Source organism: Fonsecaea erecta (assembly GCF_001651985.1).
Source record: "Fonsecaea erecta strain CBS 125763 chromosome Unknown Scaff4, whole genome shotgun sequence".
Lineage (NCBI taxonomy): Eukaryota > Fungi > Ascomycota > Eurotiomycetes > Chaetothyriales > Herpotrichiellaceae > Fonsecaea > Fonsecaea erecta.
In genome coordinates this window covers 1,914,708-1,928,769 of record NW_017387247.1, presented here as the reverse complement: position 1 = coordinate 1,928,769, position 14,062 = coordinate 1,914,708, and the positions used below count along the sequence as shown (strand labels likewise).

The 14,062-nt window shown below is 53.8% G+C and overlaps 5 protein-coding genes across 5 annotated transcripts; 3 read left to right on the top strand and 2 right to left on the bottom strand.

The window, feature by feature from the left end:
- Positions 1-70: 70 nt before the first annotated feature.
- Positions 71-1,812, top strand: AYL99_05460 (hypothetical protein; the record flags this gene model as incomplete). Its single annotated transcript, XM_018836972.1, has 2 exons — positions 71-390; positions 447-1,812. 2 exons carry the CDS (start codon positions 71-73, stop codon positions 1,810-1,812), a joined length of 1,686 nt encoding a protein of 561 aa, XP_018693825.1.
- A 1,343-nt stretch (positions 1,813-3,155) lies between these two features.
- On the top strand, positions 3,156-4,574 carry AYL99_05459 (hypothetical protein; the record flags this gene model as incomplete). Its single annotated transcript, XM_018836971.1, has 1 exon — positions 3,156-4,574. One exon carries the CDS (start codon positions 3,156-3,158, stop codon positions 4,572-4,574), a length of 1,419 nt encoding a protein of 472 aa, XP_018693824.1.
- A 1,928-nt stretch (positions 4,575-6,502) lies between these two features.
- On the bottom strand, positions 6,503-7,375 carry AYL99_05458 (hypothetical protein; the record flags this gene model as incomplete). Its single annotated transcript, XM_018836970.1, has 1 exon — positions 6,503-7,375. The coding sequence occupies one exon, from the start codon at positions 7,373-7,375 to the stop codon at positions 6,503-6,505; it is 873 nt and encodes a 290-aa protein (XP_018693823.1).
- Positions 7,376-8,369: 994 nt separating this feature from the next.
- Positions 8,370-10,813, top strand: AYL99_05457 (hypothetical protein; the record flags this gene model as incomplete). Its single annotated transcript, XM_018836969.1, has 3 exons — positions 8,370-8,399; positions 8,464-10,186; positions 10,245-10,813. 3 exons carry the CDS (start codon positions 8,370-8,372, stop codon positions 10,811-10,813), a joined length of 2,322 nt encoding a protein of 773 aa, XP_018693822.1.
- Positions 10,814-11,685: 872 nt separating this feature from the next.
- Positions 11,686-13,461, bottom strand: AYL99_05456 (hypothetical protein; the record flags this gene model as incomplete). The annotated part of the gene is made up of 5 exons (XM_018836968.1): positions 11,686-12,660; positions 12,718-12,732; positions 12,809-12,937; positions 12,995-13,155; positions 13,221-13,461. The coding sequence occupies 5 exons, from the start codon at positions 13,459-13,461 to the stop codon at positions 11,686-11,688; spliced, it is 1,521 nt and encodes a 506-aa protein (XP_018693821.1).
- Positions 13,462-14,062: the final 601 nt, after the last annotated feature.

Sequence of the window (14,062 nt, the reverse complement as noted above, 5' to 3'; positions counted from 1 at the left end):
CTTCCTATCTGACATCGGCCCGAAGTTTAGCCGTTCCGCTAAGTGCACTCCTGGACTGCAGCGAGACAAAATGTCGACACGCGACAAGGCCCTCTTCAAGATTCCTGATTTGCTAAAGAAGAGAACTAAAGCCCAACCTGAGCCCGAGTCCGCCATGGACGAGTCTTCAGGCCGTGGCCATCGGGAGAAAAAACCAAGCGAAAAGCTCAAGGAACAGGTCTCGGCCAAGATTGACCGCATCGAAGACGCGAGACCTGTCGCCCTTCCCACTTACATTGCGCCCAATGACCCCAAATTTCTTCAGGACCAGAAGGAGATCCAAAAGTTCTTTGATCACTCGAAAGTAGCCCCGAACGGCGACAAAACCGACTTCTACACCCTCGGAACACAGTACAGACCCTCCCATCAACCGTAAAGCGGGCGGAATGGCTAACCTTGATGAATAGCGTCGAGAGCAAGGAGAAACGCTACTATATTCGTGCGAAAAGAGATCCTTCCACCTTTTATTTCCACGCCGACGAGCCTCCTCCACGCTACGCTCGCCTCAGCGACGAAAATCATCCCCAATGTGGCGTCGAGAATCTCAAGAATGTCTTTACCAAGGACATGTTGGGCAAAAGTGGGGAGTTTGGTAGCTACACTACAAGGGCCAATGTCTTTGCCCGCGAAGGACAGTTTTTCTTCGAAGCCAAGGTCATCAGCATCGCCCCGCCCGGTCGAGAAGCCCCGGATCGCGCTTTGGCAGAGACTCAGAATGCTGACAGGACGTCAACAAACCGAGGCGGTCTGAGGGTGGGCTTCTGTAGACGTGAACATCATTGGAGCGAGAACCTGGGAGGCAACGCCTACTCATATGCCGTCATCCTGAGGAGCGGGAGGTCAAAAGAGTATGGCAGTGTGCGGTTCAATACCATGATGTACCACATGAAGGGCGAAGGTGCGCAAGATCCCGACGACTTATCCCCTGGGGATGTTGTAGGGCTCATGATCACGCTGCCATCACTGGAGGTACACAAAAAGGTGGTCGAGGGCACTTACATCCCGGCTGAATACCCCGATCTCAAATGTGGTCCAGCTGTTATAAAGAAGAAGGGAGGCGCCGGCAAGAAATCTGTCAAGGGCGGATCGAAGCCCAAGGAGGGCGACGTGGTTAAGAGCAAAGAGGATCCGGTCAAGAAACCACACCATGCTCGAGATGCCATCCGCTCCGCCGTGACTCCCATACTGGGATGCACTGCGCCCTCCGATCACGACATCATCCGCGACCGCAATCCGTTCCTCCACAAAGGCCTGACTTACTTCGAATGTCCAGAGTACACGCCCAACTACGATCTCAGCCGGCCCACGCTGAATACGAAAAACAAGTCCGTCAACCCCGAAACTGGCAAGAAGTACGACCTCCTGACCGAGCCTCATCCTAACCATGACCTCCCGCACCTGCGCACCCTACCTGGCAGCAAGATTGAACTCTGGGTGAATGGTAAATATCGAGGGGTGGTCTGGGAACATCTATTTGCATTCCTGCCGCCTGCTTCTTACATTGAGAAGGGCTCCAGGGCCGTCACCGGAGGGCATGGCGACGTAGACGACGGCTTGCTCGGTTATTACCCCGCGATCAGCCACTACACCGGCGGAGCGATCGAGTGCAAATTTGATGGACCCTGGTGGTATGGGTACGACAAGGACGGCCCTGCACACCCAATGCCCGCCCGATTGGTGAGCGGTATCAAGAACAAATCGTTGAGGACATGGTTAACGACCTCGTGGACGAGATCTACCAGGAGAAGCTCTACGGAGACCGCGATTGGATGAAGAAACGGGTGCTGGATGCGCCAGTCAGCGTTCAGCACAGCTGATGCGGTCTTCGCTTTGATACTGTTGCGGATACTACGTCTGGCGGAGACGATGGGTGACATTGCCATGTCTGGAGAAGTCAACAAACATGGATGTGAGGCGCACATTGTGGTGCACAATGCATATATGGCGACATCTGCCGACCAAATCTGGAAGGAGATGGCACGCTCACGCAAACATCGGGCTGGTGTAACGGAAAGACAAATCATGATTGACAGGGGGTCAGGGAAGGAAAAGTCGATTACAGTGATACCCCATTTCCGCATCTGCCTTCAAGGTTATTAGAAGAGACGAAATAGCAACGGCATGACAAACACATTAACAACAGCCTCTAGGCCACTGTTCGATCTTGTGATTGGTTGCAAACAGTCCCGAGCCCTAAAGGTACGTCTGCAAGGGGTCAGATTATAGAGATTACTGCGTATACGGGCAGCGAAGAGCTGCAGTCAGCACGCTGCTCACTCGTGGCAATGTGCACAGTTCCGGCAGTACGAGACTGCCTTGGTCGGAAGTATGCTGAGGTGCAGACACACGCCGTATAATCCCATGTGGTAATTGTTTCTTTGAGTCTCTGTCCCTTTCCTGCTCTTGTGGAGAACTCCCCCTGCATCCCAGAAACACTGGGCAGCTTCCTCCTGTGTAGCACTGGAATAGGTTGCGCGTCTCCTGAGTCACGGATAGACCAGAACAGCATGATCCGATGTGCATCGGCGCACAAGAGTGGGACGAGGAGTCGCGGCTGACGAGTCTGAGGCTGAGCTGAGGATAGAGGAACTCGCGTAGGGAGGCAACGTTCAAGGTGGACAGAGGCAAGGGGGTGGTGTGTTGGAGGCGGGATGATGGCGACATGAGTGGAGGCCAGAAATAGGATCCTGTGCGAGACGACGTGATACGACTGGCTCGTGCAGAGACTTAGACCCGAAACCCCCTTGCTGAGGCTGCAATGTGGATGCTTGGTCACCGCACCCCCTGCATCCCCCGAATTCGACACTCTGGCCTTATTTAATTCCAGGTGCCTGTTCCATTCTCTTGCCCAACTCGACCTCATCACCAACCTTTTCTCTTCATCTTTCGACTCGACTGAATGAATTTCCTTGGTTAATCTCCCTTTGATGGTTCACTCCACTTTATACTGGCATGGCTCGGCCTGAGCAACCATGAGTCCGCCTTGAGGATACGTGGTCTTTTTGGCCTCACCCGTAATAACAACAACCTAATCCGCCCTCAACCAGCTTGCCATCTACCTTAATCACTCGTCCCCGCCGTTATTCACACTCAAAAGCTCCCCCCATTATACCAGCATGGCAAATCCGACAGATGTTGTCGACCCTGCTTCCCTCACTGTAGCGGGCTACAGTCGCAGCTACCCGACACCACCTCCGTTGTCAGACGACAACAAGGAGGCCAGCCAACCTCCCCAAGACCTCCCCCAAACCCAAAAGAAGAAGAGGAAAGCCTGGGGTCAACCTGTTCCTGAAATCAAACAAATTCTTCCACCACGGAAACGAGCCAAGACAGCGGAGGAAAAGGAACAGCGAAAGAATGAGAGAATCCTCAGGAACCGCAGAGCAGCGGACAAATCTCGACAGCGACAGAAAGCTGCCGTGGCAGAGCTTGAGGCTCGGCAGATCCGTATTGAGAAAGAAAATGCCTCTCTCCGGGAACTCCTCGCTCGCTATCAGTCGAGATTCGGTGTTCAGGCAGACTTCCCTTTGCCAGTCGCCCCCGAACCTGTCAAGATAGAACTTGACGACGACACAGAGGTTGCAACGCCCTCCCAAGACTTCCGTGCATCTTCTATTCAGCCACCCTTTACTCCATCGTCATTCAACGACTGCTCGGATGCCGAGTCCAGTCATCCAACCCTGGTCCACTCGGACGATTCGACCCCTATCAAGCACGAATCGCCGGTCCTCGCTCCTCAGCTCAATCTCATCCACGAACATCCCGAAGGTGAACAGACCACTTCTGACTCGATGGCAGCGCTCACAAGCTTCCCCATCGTCTCCGGTATGACACAATATCCTGCTGTGGTATTGTGTGACCTGCAGTGTCAGCCGGAGACCTGGGCTATCAGCCTGCCAGCCTTCCCATCGAGCCCCAAACACAACCTTGGGATCAGCTACCTCCTTCAGGTCTTCCAGACCTTGACGATATTTCACTCCTTCTCGACGACAACGCTCTTGCCCATGTGCAATCTTTTCCAGATTTTGGCGCAGCGATTGTCAATGACCTCGACGGAACAGGATTTCTCCTCCATCCTGACCAACTTCCCACTAATTCATTCTTTGATTTCGATGCCTTCGACACCGACCAGGCCAGCGGTCTTTCGCATGAAGCTTCTGAGCCGACTACTCGCTTGCAGCCCACACATGGCGCGCCTCTTACTGGCAGCGACAGACCGGGCTTTGCAGCAAGTGGTTAGCGAGGAAGGTTTTGCCGAGGACCCTGACCGTCGGTGGACGTGGTCGAGTCTGATGACGATCAAGTGGGTCATTTTGAGGTTGGAGAGAGAGCATCGGAAAATCCGTCGTCGAGTTTGGATGGATAATAAGGCAGGTGCTGTGGCAGAGAATGGGGGTTTGGAGTTCAAGGTCATGGCCGGCGTCGATTATGGGGCCGTTGCCAGAAACTCACAGCTTTGGCAAGGGGCGAGTTCCAATTGTACGATTACCAGAGAGGATGGCGGGGGCTGGGTGCCAGCACAGGAGGTCCATTGAGATTGATAACGAACTTTCATAGATGAAATCAACCAAAAGCCTTTTACGATGACTCGTACTGAGATCTTGCACATTAAACCTGACGGCAGTAGAGTAGATTTCTTTCCTGAGGGAAGCGTGCATCATCGAAGGGCATGAATCGACGGCTGCGTTTTGACGTCGTCGTTGACAATGTCCTTTGTGGCTGTCTCGTCCTCGGCTGAAAGTAGTCAAGTCTGTCACCGTGCTGACCAATAAGAATCTCCACGCTATATTATCGACTAGTTGAGCACACTTCCAACTCGCGAAGCTTCTTTCGAGTACGAGTTATTAGATAGATGGAGGCTGGAATCGGGTTTTGAGATCTGTCTCCATCCCTTGCGTACAATTACGCTGAATAAGAGTTGCAACTTTTGTTTGTTTGTTTGTTGTTGTTTTGGTTTTGGTTTTTTCTTCTTTCCTGTGCCCTACCGTCAATCCATCATCATCATCATTCTCCTCTTCTTCTTCATTACCTACTGTACCTACTGATCTCAAGTAATGATGAACGATAATAACTGTGACCCAGATTCGTTCCGTCCAGGGGTTCAAGCAGAGGGGGGAGAGAGAGAGACATATCCACAGACCACGAGTCACAAACGAAATAAACGCACAGACCTTGAGAAACCTCGACGTTTATTTATCATTTCGGTTCTGTGGTATCCCTCCATCTAGCCCAACCAACTCAAAGAGGGAACGAACGAACACGCCTACGAACACTCACCCACCCACCCATTTTACCTATTATTACCACCCCTTCTTTCCCGTGAGCAGGGACTATGAGGGGACTATGGCAATGAATCATCAGCGCATCGTCAGGAGGAGACGAGACGAGAGGGAGGTGTGGTTAGGTGGGCACGGTAAGGCTCCTTCTTCTGCGGCTCTGTGGTTGCCTTGGCTGGCTGGCTGGCTGGCTGGCTGGATGGATGGATAGACACACTTCCTCCCCCCACACCGAGCATGTCGACGTTCTTGTGCGACCCTACATGACCAAACCGTTGTCTGTCTATCTGTCTGTCTGTCTGTGTAACCTCTATCCTGGAACAGGACGCTAAGTTAACGTGGCTGGCCTTTAATGGCCATAAATCTCGCAATTCCCAAGGGTAAACATATGGCTTGTCTCGAGGTTGTTGGGTCATCGTAAGAACCGTCATTCTTCCTCCCCCTCCCTCTCCTCCTCCTCCTCCTTCTCTTCCTCGTTTTCCCCCGTTGGTCTGGACTGTCATCCTACGGTTATCATTCTACGGTACACAGTTGGCGGCTGCTATTTGTCCTGGCTAGAAGAGTTTACTTGACTGCAGGTCGACATAAAGCCCCTTCCACACATTACTGCCCAATACGTTGCTCGCTCCAATCTGCAGAGAGAGCAACCGTCGTCGTACCTATCTCAAAATATCACCACCAAATAAAAATGTGCACATACGTCGACTTTCCGATTATTGCTTCGCGATGCACATCACAACCAAAGCACCTGATTTTTCACAGAAAATACTCCCTCTGTGCGCGCCCTCAGAATCGTGGTACGCATCGTCATTGTGATGACGAACCTGCGGAGAAGATGGGGACGGTTTTCGGCTCGTCAAGACAAGACGTCGAGTGTCCTACGTGCAGCAATCCGGAAGAGCGGATTGTCATTGTAAGTTGTCCCCAGGAATTTTCACATCAACGCTGACCACAGTCGATAGGAGTGCCTGAAGTGATGGGATGGGGAGGTTTCCCTTTGGAGGAGATAGGCTTGTCCTCATCATTGGGGCCATTTTTGCGCGCCTTTCTGTCAAGTTCGACAATGTCGAGTTGCAAAAATTTGCCATGCCCATCTTGTGATGAAGGTAGCCGCTGTGGACAAAGTTCTAGCATAGTATGCTACCAGGGCAAAAAATGACCGGAATGTGGTTGGAGCTGAAAGACCTTTAAGTCAACAGAGGACCGACAGCAGAGGATTTGGAGAACAACGATAACTTACCTCCACCAGACTGTTGAGCCTTTTTGTGCTGCATGACCTCAAATAGTGTGAAGTTTGGGTCGCCAAGTAAAGTTCGGCGCTGAATTGCTCTGATTTCCGCGGCAGCCAACCCAACATCCTCATATCCTCCTGTCCAGCACTTGCGCATGACGGGCCCGAGCAACAGATCTTCGGTCTGTGGAAAAACCCCTTTGGCATACAGACTTTGCATCTCCAATTCGTCCTTCCCTTCGTACACTCTTTGAGTTGTAGAAATTTCGTATATCATACAGCCAAGTGAGAAGATCTCGGACTGCACCCAAGGTATACCGGACCACGAAGGGTGTTCGGTACGTTCACTGCCTAGGACAAGGGCTTTCTGGCCATCGAGTGAACTTCCAGCGAAATCACAATATTTGACATTGTCATCCCAGTCGAGGAGGAGGTTGTGCAGGCCAATATCGACTTGGTAGACAGATTTGGAGTGAAAGTACTGCATGCCCTCCGCCGCTTGGGCCGACCACTTCAGAATGTCTTTCACTGCGGGCTTCGCCCCGGAACCTCGCAACTCATGCATTTGGAGGCGGAGTGGGTATTGAAGACGTTCAAGAACGAGCATATCCCTTTCGACTCGGAGCACTTTCACAATGCGAGGATGTTCACCTAGTCGCTCGAAAATCCTGCGTTCGATCTCAAGTTCTCGAGAATTGTTTTCTCCTCCTCCTGGCCACTTGACGACTGAAAATTCATCCACGGCATAGACCATGCCGGAAACTCCGCAATTGATGAAACGGAGACTCCGTCTATCCAGAGGAAGTTGCTTATCATCTCCGGTGGACATTTTCAAGCGGGTTGTCGCTATCAGGAAACAATGGAGAAGAATTGTGAAAAGTGGAAGGGCCGTGTTGTAGTTCAGAGCTTGGTCAGTCGCCCACTGTGAGCAGAGCTAGCGCCTGGGAGCAACGACGCAGAGCTAATACGCAACCTAGTTTCGATTGATATGCACCACAAATAGTACAGACACCGTTTTGCGTCTTGAGCACTTCTCCAGGCCGCAAAATCAGCTGGACCGAAACAGGGGGGCTTCAAATGGGTGAACTGCAACTCAAAGGGGAAGCGAGGCTGCTCTGATCCAGTTCTATCTAACTCAGAAGGACATCTCAGGGCATTGGCGAGAAGTCGAAATCACGCGTAAAGGCTCTGCTTTGTAGATGTGAGAAACTTTACCTTGGGATGCTGGAACTTCTACGCACCCCCTTGCCAAGTTGGCAGCAAGGAGGTGGTACAAGTCAATGTTACACAAGTTTACATACCCTCGATACCCACTTTTTGGGATGTCAAATTATCACAGGGAGAGACGCCGCTGCTTTAGCGCAGGATATTGGTACCCATTAATCGAGACCTATCAGTACAGTTTTGATTCGTAATCTTCATGGCACTTATCTACGACTTTTAATCTCAAGCGTCCTCATCTGGTATTGAGGAGGGAGTTTTGTTTTGTTCACGAAATGGTGGAGGAGGAGTAGAAAGCGCGGAGTATCGAGGCAAGAACACCTCCAAAAGCGGCTACACTGACCGCCAAATTTAGGCGAGAAGTTGGCAGGAACATTTCTGTGTTTCAACCGTAAGACTCGCCGCTTTGTGGGCCGTGTTCTACTAGCTCATGGCTACCGCAGAGCATTTGAACCTCGAGCGCAAATACTTCTCTTGGCAACGCCTCGCGTCGCAGTGCGCAGTTGATTCGGCGGCGCGACGAAAAATGTCCCTCAAGAGTTGCGATCCGTCGCGCCAGTCGCATTGACAAGGAGAGATCAATGTGATCGCGCGACCCCGCGATGCCTCCATTTAGAGATGAGCATGTGCTCGTAAGCTTCCCTGCTGCATCCACAGAGCGGTCTTAGAAAATCATTTTTGCTGACACCCTCGCAGATCATTGCGCCCGGCTCGCAAATCACCGCCGCGCAACTTGGGCTGCCCGAGTCTTTCACGCCCCCGAAATATCGCTTCCCGACGCGCATGTTCCCAGGCGCGAACCCTGGAGAATGGGAACCTGTGAAAATCAGAACGAAGATCACAACGAAGCCAAAAGTCGTCGAGCCCGAGCCCGCGGCCGAGCTCGCTCCTGTGCCTGCGAAGCCGGAACCGATCGACCTCGATGCCCTACCAGAGGTTCCTCTCGCGGATGCTGACGAGCAGAAGACCGAACAAGCAAATGTCGAGCAAATAAATGGCGAACAGGTCAAGTCCGAGGAGAAAACAGATGGCGAAACTCAGAAAACAGAGCAGCCAAATGGAGAAGCACAACCCAAACTGGAAGAATCCGCCGACGAGCAACCCAAAGTCGAAGAGTCGAAAGATGAGCCTGCCCCATCGGCAGATGTTGAGATGAAAGAGGCCCCGCCGGCCGAAGAAACCTCGAAAGAAGAACCATCGAAGCCCGAGACCCAGGATACTGAAATGGTTCCGCCGCCGGAGCAGGAGACCCAACCGTCCCCCCAACCAGAAGGAGAAGCTGCTGCCGACGTCGAAGAGGAAACCATAGAAACCTTTGAGGATGACCACTGGTCCACCGAAGGTGCTGTCTACCCGATCAAAGAAGGGCACATTGAGAATTGGTCTTGTTTTTTCGCCCTCCTTTCGCACATTTACAATATGATCTCACCGCCCTTCCATATGCCGGTGCTCTTCGTCGCACAGCCCTGTTGGAGCGAGAGAGATCACGAAATGATTACCCAATATGTCTTTGAAAATTGGAAGATCCCAGCCTTCTGTCTCATGGATTCGGCGTTAACGGCTTGCTATGCATATGGTGTGCCGACAGCGTTGGTGTTGGATGTCGGGCACGAGAAATGCGATGTTAGTGCGGTCACGGAGTTTCAAGTCAATGAGATCGGAAGGGGCATCGCACTTTCCGGCTGTGGTGGACGCGCGATGACACTGCGGCTGCAGCAGGTGTTAGAGAGTCAGGGGTTCGACGAAGATATGGCTGAGCAACTGAAGAAGAGCCCAATTTGCGAGATTCTGCCCGCTGGCACTCCCTATCCCAAGTCGAACTCCAACAGCACAGCTGTGCCTGCGCCCAATCCAGCAGCCGCAGCATCAACAGGGGCGTTGGACTCTGGGATGAATGCGAAGGATGGTGAGGGACTGAGACCGGGCCAGGCACCTCGAGGCCCAGGGACGGGAACCGTAGTGGGTGAAGAAGGTCCCAATGGTGACGAGGAGGAGAATGAAGGTGTTCTTGACGTCGCGGCCATCGTTGCGCGTGACAATGCCGCCGAGGTGCTCGCGAAGCGTGAACGGGAAAAGGCTGAAAAGGCCGCTGCGAAGAAAGCTGGCGCGGCCGAAGCTGCCAGGCAAGTCCGACTGCGCAATTCGGAACGAGAACGAGCAAGTTTTACGTATGTGGACTTCATCCCCGTCGAGGAGTCTGTGGATGGCGGTCCGCCCTTGAGTCGAAAACGAAAGCGAGAGATTGAAGTTGGCGTGGAACGATTCATGGCGGCGACTCCCCCGCCAGGAGCATGTGAGGGAATCATCGACATCATCGCAGAGGCAATCCATCATACCATTCTGAGCGTTCCCGATGTTCCCCAGCGGGCGACTCTGTGGGACAATATGATTATCCTGGGTAATGGAAGTCGAATCAGAGGTATGTTTGCGTGGAAATTGGGGAGATGCTCTGGTTGTTAACTCTTTTTTGACGACAGGCTTCACGTCGCACCTCTTATCCGTGCTCAATTCACGATATATCTTGTCTCCATCGACCGCCACGATATTCACGTCCGAGCTGCCTTCCAACTTCACGACTCCCGTCGCCACGCCGGGCACCAACACACCGATTCCTGGCCAGGGGAACCACCCCTTCCACCACCCGGGAGGCCACGGCGTCAACCCTTTGCTGGTTGCCGCGACCAAGAACATGATGCAGCCCAACACGCAGTCGCACCACCTTCAAGTTCCCGGCATGAACCCGTCTCTGGGAGGGATGCCGACAGCTCTGGGCGCGTCCGATCCCAACAATCCCATGTCGACGCTGTCCCACCAACACCGAGGGTTCTCGCAATGCCCCATCTCCATCAAACTCGTCAAGCCGCCCGAATATTTCCCCGAGTGGAAGATCCCATCCATGTCGGGCATGGAAGAGGCTGGGTTCCTGGGGGCTCAAGTGGCGGCCAAAGTCATCTTTATTGTGGACCAGGGAAATAGCAAGGGCTTCTTGAGCCGGAGCGAGTACAACGAACTGGGCCCCAGTGGGATCCACGATTGCGCCATGTAGAATTATTCCGCACAAGCCAAAAATAGGGAAGAATATGAGGGGTTTTACATCGGGGGGAAATTGCACGGAGATGGAGCACTTTAGCCAAGGGTAGGGGGTTTCAAAAACGATTCATAGGGGATGGATGGGTTCGTGGCGTTGAGAGTCAGTCGTACATGGTGGACGGACAGACCAGCCATCTTGGTGGCTATTTTGGATTTTGATCGAGAAAGACGGACCCGAATGAGGCTAGACTTGTATGAAGAAGCGGCCCGTCATTGAGATCAAATGTTGACGCTGAACAGGGCGCAGTTTCGCATTATAGATAAGCTGGCAAATGGTCCTCCCGTAACCTACATATTCCATCGACGTGGTGGCTGTCTCCAGCCCAGTGATAATGAGACGCGAGGCTCAAGGAGCCCCCGTTTTCAGAGTCGTTCACTGTGTGGAGGCATTTCCCTATTACTTGCAATATCCCTCATCGACGGGATGGGACGGGACAACACGGTCAGTTTGCGTGGTTTGCTCTTTAACTGGTATACAACCAGAGAGAGCTGACGAAGAACCATCAGCTTGATATGGTTATGCTTTGAGGGGAACACGCACCATGCAGCACGAGACAGAAACATTGCCACGAAAACACGCGGATCCCTCTGATGGGTGTCAGGGACTTGATTCTAGGACGCACGAACAAGCTGATGTGACTACTCCTGGATCTGCCTGCAAACAGGCGCGTCAGGGACGACATGTCCAACGGCAGCTTTCCAGGTTCCACCGACGACCAGGCGTTATGTATTTATGTACGTATGTATTTCTTTCATCAGGGGCCTCATCCCCACGCTCGAGGACCGACCGATCACCACCTCTGCTGGCGCCTGGACGGACTCGCCCGCTCACCGGTAATACCTCCAATGGGGATGCTTCTCCATCAAGCCGTCCTCGTCAAAGTCGATGACGCGATCCGTCGGCGGCGGGCCGGTGAGAGCGTCCCTTCTCCGGTTCTCGCGGACGTTGAGGACCGTCACGACGGCCGAGCCCACGCCCGTGACGCAGGTGCACGCGAACAGGACCCAGAAGCCGGTCTTGTACTCGGGCCCGTCCTTCTGCGGGAACAGGTATCCCGTGGCGACGCCCATGGTCGACCCAAACGCCTGGAACAAGCCCGCGGCGATGGCCTTCTTGATGTCGCCGCAGCAGTTGCCCGTGATGTTGCCGACTGACAGCGTCACGCCGGACAGGATGCCCGTCAGGGTCAGGAAGGTGGCGCCGTAGCGGGCGTGGTTGTACCGGGCCGGCAGCAGCACGAGCATCAGGTCGCCGGCGGCAGCGACGATGGAGTTGACCACCAAAATACCCGAGCACGAGCGGAACCGGTCCGACAGGTAGCCCACGACGAAGACCATGACGAAGGCCACGCAGTACGGCGGCGCCACCATCAGCTGGGCCTTGACCTTGTCGAACCCCATGGTGTTGACGATGATGGGCGTGAACGTCGCGATCGTGTACGTCGAGATCACCTGGCACATGTAGATGGCGATGTTGGCCCACAGACGCCAGTCGCGCAGCTGCCGCCCCACCACGGCCCAGTGCACCGTGCCGTGCGTGCGGTTGCCGTCCTGCATCATGCGCCAGTCCGCCACGTCGCGTTCACGTGGGCTGAGCCAGCGAGTGTTGTGTGGTCGGTCTGGCAGCACCCAGAGGCAGAGGATGCCGAAGGCCACGGTGAGCAGTCCTTCCAGGATGAAGAGGACCTGCCAGTTTTCAATCCGGGAGCTGGTGATGTGCGCCACTCCCCAGGCGATCCAGCCGCCGAAGGCGCCGGCGATGGGGGTGGCGGACAGGTAGATGCAAATGCGCTTGCCCCATTCCTGTATATGTGTTCAGTCTGCATGGTTAAACATCTGTGGTACGAAGAGAGAACTCACTGCTCGAGGATACATCTGCAAGTCGCTGTCAGCATATATACATCTATATGGAAGGTATGATATACGGGGGTTGAAGCGGTAGAGCACTTACTATCGTTGTTAAGTACGGAGCACCCGAAATGAAGGCAGCCTCAAAGATGCCCAGAAAGAATCTGATGGCATACAAACCCGAGGCTCCACCCGCGACTGCCTGGAGTGTAGCCATGATACCCCAGATGATCTATAAGCCAAGTCAGTTCAGACAATCTTCTGCCAGGCCCCCTGGGACATGATCTACCATGGCTCCCGAGAGATAGAGACTTGGCCGGATGTACCGCATTCCGACATTGGTGAACACGTCGGCCACGCAGGTGCCGACGAAGAACATGCTGACGGCGAGGCTGTATTGGGCTCCGGAGAGGTTAAGGTCGGTTTTGATGTTCATCAGAGCCGCGTTGCCTGAGTGCCACCGGTCAGTTTCCGCCAGCACGGACGAAGAGAAGGCGACATTGGAAGCAACGCACCCAAGGCTCCACGGTCAAGCCACGTGAAGATATACAGGATCATGAGGAACGGTGGGAGACGGAGGTCGATCTTCCTCCTGACCCGTTTGACCTCTTCCGGCGTTACGGGAGGGTCGAGGTTGTTCAGTCGTGCGACCAGTTGTTCATGCTCCGAGACCTTCTCGACATGAATGCCCTCCGTGTGGACGGCGATCTCTTTCGACATTGTGATGGGTTCCGGGAGGGTGGTGATGCCTGCCATGATGGGATATGTCCCTGCCCGTCTTTGATGGAGGCGATTTTCTTCTCGAAGACAGAAGTTAGACCCGAGCAACTGGGTCTCTGAATTTCTCACAATCTCGAGGAAAGCAGAATAGAAACCGAGGAGAAGCGTCGGCTCCCATATACTCCATGCACGGATCCCGTCGGTATTTGAAGCATCTCATTCTGGAAATTCCATCTCCCCAACCTCTCTGCCGGATCGGCGTAGATACCGGCGAGCGCATGGGGGTGTTGTCAGGCGTTGGTCTGGAGAGTACAGTCTCGACATTCAGAGGCAGCTTCGCCCATCGCTGTGTGTGAATGGCTGGCGGTACCGTCAACCCGGGTGAAGACCCGCCGGAACAGGAAGAGCGACAAGGACCTTCATGCAGTGCCCTAGGAAATAGCCATCCACAACGATGAAGCAGTTCTCCTCATGCAGGAAATGCATGTTTGATCTCTCCGCACGGTCACAACGAGGGCGGCACTTGGTGGAGCATTGATCTGTGTTTGAGCTGGGGTACGGGGAGGCCAAGGGGGAGGATGCAACTAGCAGGTGCAGGATCCCGGTCGAGTTCTGCTTCGCTTTCCTCTGAAAGCAA